A 16016-nucleotide genomic window follows, 5' to 3' on the forward strand; every position below is an offset into this window, starting at 1 on the left:
TTGCTGTACCCAGGTGGGTGGGTGGGCCTTTGGGGGAGGGAAGAGGGTGATGCACACGGCGTTGATGGGTCCTTTTTGGTGGTGGCACATGTGATTTTGGCCTCTTGGTGGTCTTCCTTTTCATCCTGACGCTCACCCGCGGGAGGGTGATGCCCTGTTGGTGCCGCGCGGGATGGATTGGGGAGGGGCTGCGGTTGTTGCGGGTGAGGCGCTGCCGTGGGTCCGGAGGGCTCTGCCCTGCGCCACCAGTCGTGCGCAACCTGGTTCACGCGCGCACACTCTCTCACACGCACACACACAGAATCACAAACACTCTCTCTCACACAAACACACACACACGCATACATTTCTTGGCCAGCTCCACTGCAACGCACAACACCCACAACCCCCGAAACAAAACCACCCCTAACCCCCTGTGTTGCAGGCAACGTCGAGGCGCGCAACCTCGCGTGCCGCTACGGCGCCGAGTTTGCCCCCCTGGTGGACCTCAACGCCAGCACAGGGTGGGACTTCATAAACGAGGGGGGCGCCAAGAAGCCAAAGTGGGGCTTCATCTCCACCAAGCCCGGTGGGTGGGCGAGGGGGCGAGTGGGGGGGTGCGTGCTGTCGGCGACCGTTTTGATGGGCTGACGCGGCTTTGGGCGAGAGGGTCCGTGCCTTCGCCCCTGCTGATGCCATTTGATCCTCGTCTGAACATCATAAGGGGGCCTCTGCTGACATCATGGTGATGTCATCTGCAAAACTTTCAAACGGCCGGCCGCTTCTGTAGCCCGGCAGACGTGCAGCAGAGGTGCAGCAGAGGCGTCTCACCGATGGCTCTGCTGCCCTCTTGCCGCCGCGCTTGCAGGCAGCGTCCTGCGCATTCGCATCAACAGCGTGCGGGAGACGGGCCCCAAGGATGCCCGCACCAACGTGATGATCGCATACCTCAAGTCCTACGAGAAGATGGGCTCGGCGATGTTCGAGTGAGGGCCGATGGGAAAGTAGTGGCCCTGGGTCGCGGGGGGTGCCACCTCCCTGGCATGGCAGTCCCCCCGTCGAGCGACGCACGCGCCCCGGCAGTCACGGCGGAGCTTACGCCGGCTGTCACGCCCGCCCGCTTGCCAGCCTCGAGCGGGGCTCAGCGCCTCTGCTAACCCATGCGCCTACCCACGCGCGGCCCCTGCCCCGCCGCGGCCCCGCCCCCGCCCCTGCCGTGCCGCCCTCCCCTCGCAGGTGCGTTTCTGGGTGCGAGTGCGCCCCTGACGGGCCCGTCGACGCCCTGCACGCGCTGCACCAGTCCACCATCTTCCTCGTGCGCCTGCTGGTGACACAGGTGCGCGGGCCTCACAATGCACCTGGGCGCCGTGCCTAGGCGGCTTTCTGAGACCGCGTATTGTCCTCTTTCCGGTCCAGTGCTTGGTTCACATAGAGAGGGCCGGTCGGCTTCAGGGGGCCTGTGTGGATTTGCAGGAGAGGTCCCAGGGCTACGGGCTGCGGCTCATGGTAATGGGCACGAAGCAGCAACCCTTTGGTGCAGCCGGAGGCTCCCCTTGCGGCGGGCCAGGCTCCCGGCGGCAGCGGGGAAAGCAGCGCGCCGTGCGCGCCGCCGCGCCGCCCGCGCCAGTAGCGAGCCGCACCCCGCGCCATCACGCCCGCCACAGTCCCCCGAGTGCAACATCGCGGTCACCCTGCTGGAGCAGACCAACAGCACCAGCCACAAGTTCAAGGTGGGTCAAGGCGGGGATGGGGGCACCAGCCCCCTTTGGACGCCGCTGGGCGGTTGGGGCGCCTGCTGGTGCTGGTTGGCGCACCCCTCGACACCCCTTGACGCAGGCGTCGATGTCGCCCCCACATTGCTGCCACCCGGCCGCCTGTGGCCCCGCTTATTCCTTCACTCCCCTCCCAAAACGCCCCCTCGCCACCCGTTTCGTTGTGGTCTGTGATTCAACCTGGTGATCTCAGATCAGCGGCATCATGATGAACGAGTACACGGGCAGTGACGTCACCACCAAAATCCACGAGGAGAAGTGGCTGGGGGACCTGCAGGCGACGTCCGGCCGCCGCCTGCAGACGGGCCAGCCGCGTACGCGCGGCGCCAGGCGGCAGCAGCAGGGGCACCAGGCGGCGCGGCGGCGGCCGTGGTGGCGGCGGTTGCTGGCGCTGCGGTAGCACACGCCCCCTCTGGTCCGCCCTGCTGCAGGGGAGATCGTTGTCGGTGATCAATTCATACGCTTCTTCCCTTATCTCTGTTTCAATTCATTTGCACTTGGTTTTGGCCTCAAACCACTTCACTCATTCTCGTGCGTGTGAATTACACGGAGGGTCGGGAGCAGGTGCATTGTGTGCTGCTCTCCGCCGCTGCTGCTGCTGCTGCCGCCATCCATCGGAGGCGAAGGGCTTCGGCACAATGCTGTGGACGCAAAAGAACATGCACGGTCCCTGCTCGTGCACAGTTGTGCGCAAGTAACCAGTTTTCCTCGAGCCAAACTCTGCTTATTGTTTGATGGGATGCATATTGATGGAGGGTCAATTTCAAAGCTGGGTTCAGTAAGCGACAGCAATTGCCCTGCCACGCGGGCTGCAGCTGACCCCAATGGAGTGGACCTGAGGCCGGAGGCCGCCAGGTATTGCAGATCTGACTGTTCAGACGGGTGATCTTAGATCTTCTCAGCACGCCCATGCATCGCACCACAGGGTGCGCAGTGGCCATCTGATCACTGTGAGTGGATGCCAGGACAGTGCTGCATTGCAGGTGGCCAGCGGCACATGGCAGCACCCCTGACCACGCTGAAGAAAGGAAATCACGGCCAGAGCCGCCACTCCGCCCCGCAAATCAGCGCGGGCGGCGCAAGGCAGGCGCCGCCGTGCGCGGCGCACCAACCACGAGTGCGGCACAAATCATCAAATGCGCGAATCGGAAGGAATCAACACTGCGCCCCGCTGGCCGCCGCGGCCGTAACGGACACAGGCCCGTTTGCCGCCACACTTGCAGAGGCCTTCCTCTCGGACCTGGCCTGGACGGCCTCCTTCAACGCCTGATTCCTCTTCTTCTTTTTTGCGACAATGAATGCCGCCACGCCAGATATGACGGCGATAGCGCCCAGCACGCCGCCGACCGCGCCGCCGATAACCGCGCCCTTGCCGCTGCCCGTGCTGGGTGCGGCGCCGTCCTCCACCTTGAAGGTCTGTCGAGGGGTTTTGTAGTGGGGGGTTGGGCAAGTCGGTTCATCAGTTGACTCAACTGGATGGGAGACGCAGCAAAACATCGCCTGTCCCGCAGCCCCACGGGCCAGGCGGCAATACGGCACAGCCGCCTGCTCAGCAAGCACCTGCCTGAACGCAGACACGCCGCAAACAGGCGGTCAAACTTCGGTCAACCTTCCCAGCGGCCTCACCGACTTGACGCTGCGCGCGTAGCTGGCCTTGGCGGCGGCCCAGGAGCTGTAGTCCAGCTCGCACATCTCCTTCAAATCGGCCGGGCAGTACTCCGCTACCGACGCATTGCGGACCCATGCGCAGGTGGCGTTCACGAGGAGGCTGTTCAGATCATCCATCCCAAAGTGCATCGTCTTTTTGGGGACGTCCTGGATGCTCTTGTTGTCCCACTCTCCAAAGGGGATGAGCTGGAGATCAAAAGCGGTGCGCTGGGTCAGGTAGACGAGGCTGTCGGCGATCGCGCTGCAGTCAAATGATTGGTTGGGGGCAAGGGGCCGGAAGAAGTGTGAGAAGCTGTGCGTGAGGGTGGAGGCGAGTGTGTCACGCCGCGGTTTGCAAACCCATCACATGTGTGTCATCCATGTGCCGGATGCAGGCAGCACATGGCAAAATGGAGGCCTTGAGATTGCTCACGCGTGGCCGGCGTCAAAGGGCGTGGAGCCATCGGTCTGGTTGACGGCGTCCGTCTTCATCAGCCCCTCAGGCGTCAGCTGGCCTGTTGGCCACAGCGCGTTGCGCATGGAAACGTAGGGCAGGTTGTAGTAGCCGCTGACCGCGGCGTACTGGGGGCTCTCAGGGGTGAGGTAGAAGGGGCGCGTGGCGTTGCCCATGCCTGGCGGCATGGTCTGGGCGGGTTGGGGGCGGGGTCAGAGCAGGGGTGGAATGAGGAAAAAGGGGCTGAAGAAAGCCGTGCCTGCAAGCCTGGTTTGAGGGCTCTGGTGAGGGTTCAGGACGGAGTGGCAGGGCTGCAAACTGGCAGTAGCGTGATCATTCGGTCCCTGCGGGCCCGACGCAAGCACAAACGCCACCCTCGGCGACGCCTCGCCTCGAGTCCCGGTCACGGCAATGGAGAGTCCCGGCGGCCGCCGCGCCCCCTGCCCCGCGCCCACCTGCGTAAGCACCAGCGCTGGCTTCCTCGCGCCCCCGAGGATCTTCCGCACCAGGATCTCGTACGCCTTGGGCTGCCGCGCGGACACGACGCTGGTGTCCATGACGGCGCCATCGTTGGCGGTCATCTCCAGAAGCACAAGATCTGCATCGGCCGGAACATACTTGTCAAAGCAGCCCGCGACGACGGCGGACGGTGCGAGGCCCGCAGACGCGCGCACAAACTTGATGGGGGCCGCCGGGAAGGCGCGGGAGAGGAATGCGACGTAGAGAGAGAGGTAGTCGCTGCGGCCGCGCCCGGCCGCGTCGGAGCCGTTGGTCGCGGCGCCGCCGACGGCGACGATTTTGGCGGGGCGGCCGGCGGCGAGGTCGGCCACAACGCGGCGGAGGCGCGCATTGCCGCCGGTGTACACGTTTGAGGACTGGACGGCGGCCAGGGGCGTGGAGTAGGTGTGGGACAGGACTGCAAGCATCGCGGGCGACATCTGGTCGGGCCCAATTGAAATTGCGGCGGTCTGCTGCAGGTGCTCCCGCCAGGCGCCGACGTCGGCCTGGCTCATCGCCGCGTCGGCGACGAGCGCGCCGCAGGCCGCGGCGAGGAGCGCGGCGAGGAGTGCGTGCGCCGCGGCGTGGCGGCGGCCGCGCCAGAGCATCGCTCCAGCCTTCATCTCCGCCTGACGCGGGTCGCTCGCTGCTTGCTGGCGAGCCGGTGGCGCTGCGGGGTGTGTATGATGGGTGTATCAAACGCCTGCGCTTACGACGTCTGCTGCCACGCGTGAACTGGCGACTTGCCCTGGCAGCGTGCGCGCGTGCTTGCTCTCCCTGCTAGCTACCAGGGAGTACGTGTGCGTATGGGCGCAGCGCACCGCGGCTGCTGCCACGCCAACCGACGCTTTTGAATAATCACTTCAAGTTTCTTCACGGCTGAGATTGTCCAGCTCCTCACCCACTGCGTCCTTGGGCTGCCGGATCCCAGAAAGTGGCGTCAGGGGAGGAGCGTCAGGTGGCAGAAGGCGAGGCAACTGTGAATTAAACAGACTTATTTACGCATTTACGCCCAGTAATGATGTCATGGAGCAGCTTCGGACGGCAAGAACAGCGTTTGCAACAACTCAAAACTTCCGCTGGCGAACGCAGGCCTGTGTTTGGCACCCTGTGTTGCATGACATATTGTCATATGGTATTATCGCTTCTTTCATCAAACATCGCAAAATATCTTACCGACCATCCTAGTGGCATCACCCCATCGTGGGGTGCGGGCTCAAGTTTGCAGGCCGCGCTCGCCTGTATGGTGTCTCACAGCCATAAGCAACGTTATAACTAGTATAAAAATTACAATATTGTGACGTCCAGAGTCGCGAAGTGGGCCCAACCAGTCGGAAACCGCGACAGGCAGCGGGCGGCGCCGCACGCACACAGACGCACATCACTCCGGCCAACATGCGGTGTGCCACGGCCCTTGCGCTCTTAGCATGGGGCCTCTTGACACTGTTTGCGGCAGCCGGAGATGCGGCGGAGGCGCCCGAGTGGGCGGTGTACCGCAAAAACCTGAAGGCCATGCGCGTCGGCAAGGGAACCGTGGGCGACGCGCTGGGCGCATTCCTTGACCACGAGTTCGACCTGCCTCTGGAGTTCTTGCGCCGTGCACAGGTGTGCAGGCGCTCTCACGTCAGGTTCGAAAAATCATGGCGCTGCTTGGTGCTGCATGGTTGAAGGCGTGCGCACATGCAGTGGTGGGCAGCTGCCAGTGGAGCTGTGGCCAAAGCATGCGCTCGACGTCCGTATGCAGCTGCCAGCGATTGGTTGAGTGCCGCACCCAAGGAAGGGTCGCGCACACAGGGTGTCCAAGCTCCACCAGCCAGTTTCATCCGCGCCGCTGCCCCCGCCGCCGCCCGTTCACTGCTCACAACATGACTCATCCATCCACCCTCCCCCCCTTCCCAACACCAGTCCTACTCTGGCCCCCGCACCCGCCTCCGCCGCGTGGTCGCGGACATGATCGCCGGCAAGCCAGTCGAGATCAACATCCTCGGCGGCTCCGTCTCCGCCGGCGCTGTCGCAACCCGCAAGATGGACCCGGTCAACCCCAACGACGTCTGGAGCCTCGTGCGCCTGCAGCTGCAGACCCGCCTGTCCCCGAAGGTCCAGTTTTACAACAACGCGCGGTCGGCCACCAAGTCGCTGATCTTCTCGATGTGCCTGCCGCGCTGGCTGAACGCGACCGCCGACCTGGTGTTTGTCGAGTTCATTGCCAACGACGGCAGCGAGATGGACACCTCGCTGGACGGGCCGCTGGACAAGGCGCGGTCCTACGAGAGGTTCCTGCGGAAGATCCAGCAGCAGCCATCCAACCCAGCCGTCGTCATGATGCAGGCGCGCAACTGTGGGCTGTCAATTCTCAAGATTTCTCCAGGATTGTGTTTGAAGGACTTGATAGTTTGGGGCAAGGTTTTGAGGCTTGAACCCTGGATCCTGTGCAGCGATGACACCAAGACAGGGGCTAGCTGCAACATGCCCCACCGCTTCATAAACTTGACCCCAGCAGGGGTAACACAGATAGCCAGCCAGCTGTGGACCCCAGAGCGACGCCCCGACCCTGCAACTGCGAACGCATCCCCCGCAGATGCTGGTGAGCGAGATGGCCTACCCGCCAGGCGGCCGCGACGGCAAGGCCAAGCGCGCGTTCTTCTCCACCCCCGAGGACAACTACGGCAACCTGGCGCAGTACTACGACATCCCCACCATCTCATTCAGGTGCTTATCTCAGTGCCAACGCAATCGGCGTCAGCCGTTTGGGGTCCTGGACTGCAGGTGCTCCGCTTTTGTGCAGCTCAGAATCGCAATCTTGAGAACACCAGACAGCTCCCCACCCGCCCTTCCCCCAAGAAGATTCTGCTACAACTTTCGTGCCGCAGGGACGCCCTCTGGCAGCTGGGCGACAACGGCCGCGACGGCATGTCGTGGGACGACTTCATGGGACCGGACCGGCTGCACCCCAACGACAGGGGCCACCGGCTGATGGCCGACATGGTGATCTACCTGATGCAGCAGACAGCGGTCGACCTGCTGGTGCACCCGCTCTCGCATGCCGAGGTTGCCGCCTCCGCAGCGCCGCTGCCGCCGCCCATGTTTGCGGGTGAGCGTGTGGAAACGCAGCGGCTGCAGGCGTCCGGCCGTGAGGAATGCCGGGCAGGGTAGGGCCCCATTCCCACCTTCGGGCGCCGCCACCAATGCTGACACTGGAGAAAGCCGCTTGCTGCCTCACTGATGTGAAATCCTCACGCATCTGCTCCATTGACCTTGCATGCACTCTTCAAATCTGCGCTGGCGATCAGTATCTCTGGGCCTCACAATTCAACCCATGATACCAAGCACGATGTTACTCACCTTGCCCCCGCTCTCAACCGCCACACATCAACACCGCCAATTCCTGATGACACTCCCTGATACCCAGGCAACGACGCGAGCCTCAACCAGATATGCGCCCAGGGCAAGAACATGAGCCGCCACGTCGTCGCCTCCGCCGGGTGGGAGGTGACCCCCTACTCGGAAGGCACCAAGTACCCCACATTCGGCTACGAGACCACCACGCCCGCCGCGCCGCTCGTGATCGAGGCGTCCACCGTTGGCGACGCGCCCGGGCGACCGGCAAGCGTCATGCTGACGTACACCAAGGCCAAGGCGGGCTTTGGGAACGCCAAAGTCACGTGAGCATGGGCGGGCTTGGGGCGCTGTTGACGGTTGAGGGCGCACGCGTGAGGGCGATAGAGGATTGCATGCGAGACGCCGCTAGTGCTTCCGTCATTCTGGCGTCCACGGCGTGTCTTTGCTCCGCTAGTGGGCGGAGGTCAAGGCCAACCCTCACCGTGCTGACTCCCCCCGTGCCCATTGGCGCCTCCTGCAGCTGCTCCAACGGGTGCACCTGCGACCCCGTCACCCTGGAGGGCTCCGTGACCTACGACCAGACGGTCGTGTTTGTGGAGATGGTCCACCCCACTGCGGCGCCCGCGTGCCGCGTCAGCGTCGAGATGGACCCCGCGAGCGCCCCGGGCTCCAAGTTCCGTGTCTCGGGGGTGGTGATCACCGGGGACCCCGGCCACGTGTCGGGCCGCATTGGAGAGGTACGCAATGTGAAGCCGCATGTGCAGCGTTAGCTTGTGTGTGGTGCCCATGCGCATGGATAATGACCGCTGTGGTCGGGCCTGAGTGCTGAGTTGTCTGATTATTTTGGATTACGTGTCGCTCACATCTGACGACAGCAACCACTCATTAACATTTTTTTGTCACCCTGTTCAAAATCCTTCCCCACCTTCTTCCCATCCCCGGCGCACAGGAAAAATACATGTCGTGGCTCTCCGGCGACGCCTGGGTTGCCTAGTTTGACTCACTTTCTTCTTTATTGCCAAAGGCTTTCAAGGCTGTCTCGGACCTGCGGACCAATCACTCGTGCTAGCCAGGACAGGGAGATGTCGAAGCAGCCAGGCCATTTGCCGGCCATGAGCTGTGGGCTGTGCAGTGGCTTCTCTGCTGCCTTGCAGCGATGGGAGCCTGGAAGGGGCTGTAGTCGCCTTGCTTCGTACGCAAGCAGACGTGTGGTTTGCACTGGACTGTCCCTCAAAATTGTGGCAGAATTTCTCATTGAAGCAGCCATGTGTGCACCTCTGCTGTGCCCATTGCCATTGCTTGCGCCTTGTGATACTGCGCTGTTCTGGCTTGCATCGCCCCTGAATTGGTCAAATGGGTGGCAACACCCAAACGGCCCCACATGCATACCTTGAACTCCCTATCACCTTCATGACATAGCTTTCATGCAGGAATATGTGGTGACCAATTCACTTATGCATAGATTTTCTGGGCTTTGGGGGCCGCAGGGCCTTGCGAAAGAATTTTGGTGATGGCTTGCATGCTGCGCATGCTGGCTGGGACGGTGGTGACGCATAGTATGCAGCTAGTATGATGCAGCCCGGATGCAAACAGACGTGATCCGCGAGTGCATTCGACCCCCTCATTGACTATCAGCTCATATATCGGCCTGAAGCCGGATGCGGGCCCATATGATCTCGACGAGGAGCCGCCCAGCGGCGGTACCTTTCTCTCGCGGATACCATGTCGGGCATGCCGGACCTATCATTGTAGGCTCGCGGCTTCGCAGGTGAGTAGCTCTGACACTGAAGACCCGCGAAACAGTCTATCGCCTGCCTTTCTGAAAGGACTCGCATTAAACTATCAGGTCGATCGGCCTGTGCTTTGCGGATACTGCGGAACCGGCATCGCCGACCGCGAACGCCGCGCCGTCCCCCGCGCCTGCGCCGGCGGCCGCGGCCGCGCCTGTGACGGCGCTCGCCGCAGCCCCTGCCGCCGCCCCGGCTTCTGCGGGGCCGCCCGCCGCTGTCGTCCGGGTCTCTAAGAACAGCCGTTTCAAGAACCTGGCAGGCTATCTAGTGGCTGTCTTGAATGAGCGGCCCGATGATCAGGTCCTCATAATTGCGTCAGGCGCGCTGGTGAGACTGCTGGCTGGCATGCAAGTCTTGCCTTTGGGATGTTCATCCTTTTTGGGCCTTCTCTACAGCTGGCACAGAATGTATCAGTGCTACACAATTCCCTTATGTTGGCAACAACGCCCTGTCATCAACATCCCACAGGCGTGCTTCCATGCCAGCAGGGCGCTGGCTTGCGCGCGCGCCACCCTGATGGCAACGCGCCGTGTCGGACTGCAGTTCCAGCCTGAAAGGAAGTTCAGCGTCGTCTTGCTGGACAAAGATCAGCCGTCGCGGCAGCTGGACGAGCACGGGGAGCACCAGCAGCAGCAGCACCAGCCGCAGCAGCAGCTGCAGCAGCAGCAGCAGTGGCAGGAGGAAGAGGAGGAGGAGGAGGAGGAGGCTGCAGGCAGCGACAGCGGCAGTCTCAGCAGGGCTGCGGACGCCGAGCATGAGGGGCGCCGTTCTCGGGTGCAGCAGGAGGGGCGCAGCCGATTTCCTATCATGCAGTTGTGGACTAGGGTGGCAGCCGTCGACCCTTCCGAGACGGACGCGGTGCGCAGTGCTCGGCCGCCGAAGGTCGTGCGCGTTGGCAAGGCCACCCAGGCCGCTGCCCTCGCCTCGACCATCGAGCGCTTCGTTAGCGACGGCACGCCGGTGACGGTGTCCTGCGTGCAGTCTGCGGCTGTGTACGTGGCGCTGAACGCGCTCTCGCTGGCGCGGCTGTCGCTGGTCATGAGCGAGGGTAAGGACCTCACTTTGACGGCAGAGCTGAGACAGATAGAGTGGCAACGGACGGCGGCTCAGGCAGAGACCAGCAGCGGCAGCGGCGAGGGCGTGGGCGGGGCGGCGGGTGCGGCTGAGCGCCCAGAGGTGAGGGCTGGTTGGGGGGAGGGCGGGCAGGCTGGCGGGTATGATGCTTGGGGCATCGGCCGTTGGTAGGGCTCGTGGCACTGGTCTTGCAGTGCAGGTCTGTCGCCGATGAGTCGTGCTGCACGACCGTGAAGCCGCCTGCAGGAATACGCCCTCGCGTATGCATACAATCGGGCCGCCGACGATGCTGGGCAACCGACTCACCCATCACAACAGGTGCAGGTGGTGGACTTCAACGTCGTTCCCTGCGACCCGCGCCCTGGCGTCGCCGACGCCCTTCGCCGGCGCATCTACACGAACGAAGGGCGTGCGGCGGACATCGGAGATCGCAGCACCAGCCGCCGTGACCGCGATGGCGGCCGAGGCGGTGGCCGCGGCCGTGGCCGAGGCGTTGGCCGCGGCCGTGGCCGCAGCGGCCGCGGCGGCAGCGGGGAGGCCACAGGCGGCGACACCACGGTGACTGTGTCGCGGCAGGAGTGGGACGGCGTGAAGCAGCAGCTGGGGCACATGGCTCAGTGGACCGAGCAGCTGCTTGAGCTGCTGGCGCAGCAGAACGAGCAGCCGGGGGTGGTTGGAGGGGAGGGGACCGCGCCAAAGGGGACGTGAGGACCGCCAGGGAGGACGCCCTGCAAGGCTGTTGATGGCGCTCGTGCGGCACCAGTCACTTTAGCTCAGCGTCACATCTCAATGTAACAGTATCGTGTGTACAACGCTAATCTGTTTCACCGTCACTGCTGGCCAACCTTGGGAGGCGAGGTTCCGTTGTCTTGTCCTCCAGGTATCCCGAGGCGGTGCTGCCAAGTCAATGGCTGCATGCTCAGGCTGGCCTACAAGCAACAGCTGTCACACACGCAGCGTTCAATTTGTCGCTGCCTTGACTTGCTAGTGCACGCCTCACAACCACACCAGAAACGTTGCGGGGGCAGTGACTGCTCGTGCTGACCAGCAGCAGGTGGGCAGCGGCGACACAGCTGCATAGGTCAAACAACAACTCTTGCCAGCCAGCCAGAAAATCAAGGTGAACATCAATCTCATACCTCGACGGTGCTCTTGTTCTTCTGCGCGATCTGACACAGCACCGGAGTGCAGCCTCTGCAAGACCTGTTGCCTGGCGCGGTGCGCGACTGATAATTCAGTAAGGAGGTTCACAAATCTATCATAGCGACGTCTGCACTACCTTGCTGCAGCAAACGCGCGTCGGCTGCCGCGTCCTGCTGTGGGCGCCTCAGCTCGAGCTGCCCGTGCTGCAACCTCTCCTGTAGCGGCGACGCGCCCTAGTGCACTGGCTGCTGTAGTTTGAACCACACGGGGGACAGCAGTAGCGGCAGGAGCAGCAGCCCACCCCACGCCCTCGTCAGCCGGTAATTCCTCAGCACCGGCTGCGCGCAAAATGGCGACGACGCTTGTCGCCGTCGGCGGCAAGGGCTCCAATCCCAAGACCACCCTTTATGTTGGTGGCCTGGAAGAGTCGGTCAACGAGGCGACGCTCCATGCAGCGTTCATCCCTTTTGGTGATCTGAAGGATGTGAACATCCCCATGGACAACGAGCTCGGCAAGCACCGAGGCTTTGGGTTCGTAGAATTTGAAGACAAGGACGACGCTGCGGCTGCTATCGACAACATGCACAACAGCGAGCTATTCGGCCGCGTGCTGAGGGTCAACTTTGCGCAGCCGGCGAAGATCAAGGGCGGCGACAAGGGGTGGAGCCATCAGCCTGTGTGGGCGGACGCCGACAAGTACATAGAGGAGCTGGCAGCAGAGCAGGAGCTGGAGGCGATCGACAGGGAGCAGGTGCGGCGCGGCGTGAGTTCGCGTGGGCTGCAGGAGGAGATGGCCGCACGGAGCAGCGGCTCGAAACCTTGCAGCACAGCTGTGGCCCGTGCCTGTAGCAGGGGTGCACAAGGGGCGTCCTGGGTTTGCTGTTTTGCCACGGCTGTCCAGAGCCACAGCGCCTTGTACCTTTCCAGCACGCCGCATGCTGCACGCCAATGCCTTCATGACGTTTGCTGACATGCTCCTGCGGCTCCTCCTTCGTGCTCATTCGACCCCCCACAGAAAAAGAAGCGGCAGCTGGACACTTTGAAGCCCGCCGGTGGCGCTGGCGGTGACGGCGGTGGCCAGGAGGGCGGCGCAGACCCCATGGAGGCCCTAGAGGCAGCAGCCGCTGGCGGCACATAGCGGCAGCCGCGGCTGCGCCGGTTCCACATAGAAGCATCGGGCAGACTCCTGCCGCGGCTGCTGTAGCAGCTGCGAGACCGCTCGCGCAGTAGGGCTGCACTCGGAGCACCATGAGGCAACACTGCTGCATGTTGTATTTGCCGTCATGCAGGTGTGAAAATAGGGGCATGTACCACTGGTGTAATTCTAGGGCGCCTGCCAGTTGAGGAGCCTTCTTCACCGTCTCTCGCCCTGGGAGGGGGGGCTGAGTGAAAGACCTCTGGATGATGGCGGCTGCTGTACCCTGCTCAGCAGGGCCAGCCATCGAACGGTTCAAGGACAGAAGCATCAAGTCTTGCTTCCGCAACAACTACTGCACAGCCGCATGCGAGGCAAGCTTGCACGCACAACGTTTCTGGAGCGCAAGGGACAACGGGTGCCACCACCTTGGCTGCAGCAGCATTTGCATCCTGTTGAGACGACGTAACCGCACCTGGGGGCGCTCACCATCTCGCAAGCAACAAAGGGAGCCATGTGCGCACTGCCTAGAGGATGGGGGCGCAGTGATGAAGTACTGCTCCATGCAATCCACCCGGGCGCCCTCCTTTGCCATGGCAGCTGCCGCGTTTCTGCGGTCCGATCTCATCGCAGAGACATGCGATGCTGATGCTGGAGTACAAAAGTAAGATTTGATCAAATATCAGCTCCGTAGTAGCTGACACGAAACGTAATTTGGTCACCGCGTGTGCTTGCTTGTGCTCACTCTTGGCTTTTCTGGTTTGACCAGCGCCCAGCAGCCAGGGACCAGCCAACATCAGCTTTGACTGCGAGCAGTATACTTTGCTGCCCGTTGTATGGCCGTGAATGAGCGGGCGCGCGGAGCTGCATCAGCAGGTCAGAGAAACACCGCACAAACGGCAGGACGGGGTACCTTGTAGGACCCTCCGGTTTGTTTGTAATGTCTTTGATAACAGAAAGCGCGTCTTAAAGGGCCCTGCGCGCTGCAACCGGACGATCTGCAGGGGCCAGAGGCAATGGGAGCCGCGTATAGCACCAAGCCGATGTCTAACATCAGCCAGGGCCAGGTAAGAACCTCGATTCTGGGCGATGAGGCCGCTTGACCCCGCCTGTGCCACAGCCGCTTGTCCCCGCTGCAGCCATCCCGTACTGCATGCGGCGCACGGCCGCTGACCGTTCGCCCGACTGCGACCTGGTGCTTTTTGCAGTTCTCGTCAGATAACCCAGATGACCTTTACCTAGCCAACTCATACCAGCAGCGTATGGTGGGGCAGCTGCCCAACGGGGCGCGCCTGCCAGGTGCGGCACGCAAGATGGTGCCGATTGGGCAGCAGCAGCCCGCGCTGCCGGCGCAACTCCTGGACACTGGCGCCGGCCCGCTGGATCACACGGGATCCATGTCAAAGGCTGCTGCGCGCGCGGGTAAGCAGCAAATCCCTGCGCTTGGTGCCGGTGCCAACCGCAGCGAGGGCTACATGGGGCCGACAGCTGGCCTCGGCCTCGATCAGTCCTTCACAGCAAGAGCCGCGCCCCTGGCAGGCCCCGGCAGCCTGTCACACGCGGCGCAGCAGCAGCATCATGGCGGCGCCGCAACGGCGCGTGCAGCCGGCCAGGCAGCGGTGCAGCAGCAGCAGCAGCAGCAGCAGCAGCAACCGGTTGAGGCCGCAGTGACCTCACAGCAGCAGCAGCAGCAGCAGCAGCAGCAGCAGCAGCAGCAGCAGCAGCAGCAGCAGCAGCAGCAGGCAGCAGCAGCGGCCACCCAGCAGCAGCAACACCACCAACGGACGCAGTCCCAGTCCAGCGTAGTGGAGACGGGGCCGATTACGCCGGCCCAGGCGCTGAAGCGGTACAGTGAGTACCTCACGCCCTTTGAGCAGAGCGAGGTGCTGCAGTACCAGCAGGTGGGTGCACGCAGATGGCATGGGCATGGCCATGGAATGGGCATGGGCATGAATGAATTCACCTGTGGGGACGGGCCTCTCATGTTGGCATCGTCCACAGCATGTTGGTGCCAAGCCAGCTGTGAATGCTTCGCTGTCACATGCGCATGCATTGGCACGTGACGGATGTCAGGCATGGCAGCAGGGCATACACACTGCAGAGGGCTTCACAGCACCACCGACTGCTCTTACGCCAGCGCCATGGTCATGCCCGATTGTTGGTCTCAGCCGCTGCAGCTGCGGTGGCTGTTCAGGCCAACCGTTGGGTTGAGCGTCGCACAATTGCCAGCGAGACGCCCCCCACCCACCCAAATCTGCGTTCCAAACCCTCCCAAACCGCCAGGTGTGGTTCCTTGGCAAGGCCGACGTCCAGAAGATCCGCGGCAACCCCCACCTGGCCAAGACCAACTACGGATACGACGATGAGCGCGGGGACTACATACTCACGACGCACGACCACGTCGGCTACCGGTAAGCCTCAATGCCGCCGCCGCCCCATCCGGAGCGCCTCTGCACATGGAGGCACTCATGCTCGGCACTTGCATATGTGCGCCGCCTTTGCAGCATTCGCAACCCAATTCAGGGTTGGTACTGTGCTCGGCACCGGCAGCCCTCGGTCAGCGGCCCCTGATCCCTGTGACCCGCCTCAACGACCGCCTCGGCCCCTTGTCCCAGGTACGAGGTCCTGGGTGTGCTGGGCAAGGGGTCGTTTGGCCAGGTGCTCAAGGTCCTGGACTACAAGACCGGCGCGTACCGCGCCCTCAAAATAATCCGCAACAAGAAGCGGTTCCACCACCAGGCCCAGGTGCGTCGCGCGGCCCGGCCGGGACGCAGCCTCCGACGAAGCGCAGCCACACGTGGTCAAGCAACCACCTGTTCGCACCATCACCTGGGCCACGCTGCCAACCAACATGGTTGACCCTCTGCATCTGCAGGTTGAGCTGAAGGTTCTGGAGCACCTGCGGTCCCACGACCCCGAGGACGCCCACAACGTGATCCACCTGTGCGACCACTTCATGTTCAGGAGCCACCTGTGCATCACGTTTGAGATGCTCAGCATCAACCTGTGAGAGCCCCCGCCCCCTGCCAGCGGGCCGACCTAACCCCTCCCCCTCGGCTGCCGCCGGTGCCCCGCACGAGTCTCGGCGTCCGCGCGTGCCTCCCCTCCCCTTCTTAACGGCCTGGTCAGGCTGCTCCGCCGCTGCACCGCCGCAATCGCTGCAATCCCACTGCCTGGCACCCCCC

At 63.2% G+C, this 16016-nt stretch overlaps 6 protein-coding genes across 6 annotated transcripts in view; 5 read left to right on the forward strand and 1 right to left on the reverse strand.

Annotated features, from left to right (window-relative positions):
• Positions 1-172: 172 nt before the first annotated feature.
• On the forward strand, positions 173-2151 carry MNEG_4869 (hypothetical protein; the record flags this gene model as incomplete). The annotated part of the gene is made up of 6 exons (XM_014046650.1): positions 173-203; positions 425-568; positions 848-959; positions 1216-1315; positions 1644-1709; positions 1945-2151. 6 exons carry the CDS (start codon positions 173-175, stop codon positions 2149-2151), a joined length of 660 nt encoding a protein of 219 aa, XP_013902104.1.
• A 755-nt stretch (positions 2152-2906) lies between these two features.
• MNEG_4870 (hypothetical protein) lies at positions 2907-4973 on the reverse strand (the record flags this gene model as incomplete). The annotated part of the gene is made up of 4 exons (XM_014046651.1): positions 2907-3167; positions 3378-3660; positions 3832-4043; positions 4227-4973. The coding sequence occupies 4 exons, from the start codon at positions 4971-4973 to the stop codon at positions 2907-2909; spliced, it is 1503 nt and encodes a 500-aa protein (XP_013902105.1).
• Positions 4974-5862: 889 nt separating this feature from the next.
• Positions 5863-8683, forward strand: MNEG_4871 (hypothetical protein; the record flags this gene model as incomplete). Its single annotated transcript, XM_014046652.1, has 7 exons — positions 5863-5955; positions 6256-6666; positions 6929-7059; positions 7221-7441; positions 7760-8012; positions 8210-8426; positions 8639-8683. 7 exons carry the CDS (start codon positions 5863-5865, stop codon positions 8681-8683), a joined length of 1371 nt encoding a protein of 456 aa, XP_013902106.1.
• A 589-nt stretch (positions 8684-9272) lies between these two features.
• Positions 9273-11261, forward strand: MNEG_4872 (hypothetical protein; the record flags this gene model as incomplete). The annotated part of the gene is made up of 4 exons (XM_014046653.1): positions 9273-9295; positions 9536-9806; positions 10023-10655; positions 10872-11261. The coding sequence occupies 4 exons, from the start codon at positions 9273-9275 to the stop codon at positions 11259-11261; spliced, it is 1317 nt and encodes a 438-aa protein (XP_013902107.1).
• A 784-nt stretch (positions 11262-12045) lies between these two features.
• Positions 12046-12834, forward strand: MNEG_4873 (hypothetical protein; the record flags this gene model as incomplete). Its single annotated transcript, XM_014046654.1, has 2 exons — positions 12046-12447; positions 12712-12834. The coding sequence occupies 2 exons, from the start codon at positions 12046-12048 to the stop codon at positions 12832-12834; spliced, it is 525 nt and encodes a 174-aa protein (XP_013902108.1).
• Positions 12835-13847: 1013 nt separating this feature from the next.
• MNEG_4874 (dual-specificity tyrosine-(Y)-phosphorylation regulated kinase) overlaps positions 13848-16016 on the forward strand; it is a gene marked incomplete at both ends in the record, with an annotated part of 6087 nt that continues 3918 nt past the window's right edge. Inside the window, 5 exons of the mRNA XM_014046655.1 lie at positions 13848-13898; positions 14040-14732; positions 15115-15242; positions 15447-15576; positions 15707-15837. Coding sequence (XP_013902109.1) covers positions 13848-13898; positions 14040-14732; positions 15115-15242; positions 15447-15576; positions 15707-15837 — 1133 coding nt within the window. The remainder of the gene's footprint in view (positions 13899-14039; positions 14733-15114; positions 15243-15446; positions 15577-15706; positions 15838-16016) is intronic.

The sequence above is a fragment of the Monoraphidium neglectum genome (genome assembly GCF_000611645.1).
Source record: "Monoraphidium neglectum strain SAG 48.87 unplaced genomic scaffold scaffold00698, whole genome shotgun sequence".
NCBI classification, from domain to species: domain Eukaryota; kingdom Viridiplantae; phylum Chlorophyta; class Chlorophyceae; order Sphaeropleales; family Selenastraceae; genus Monoraphidium; species Monoraphidium neglectum.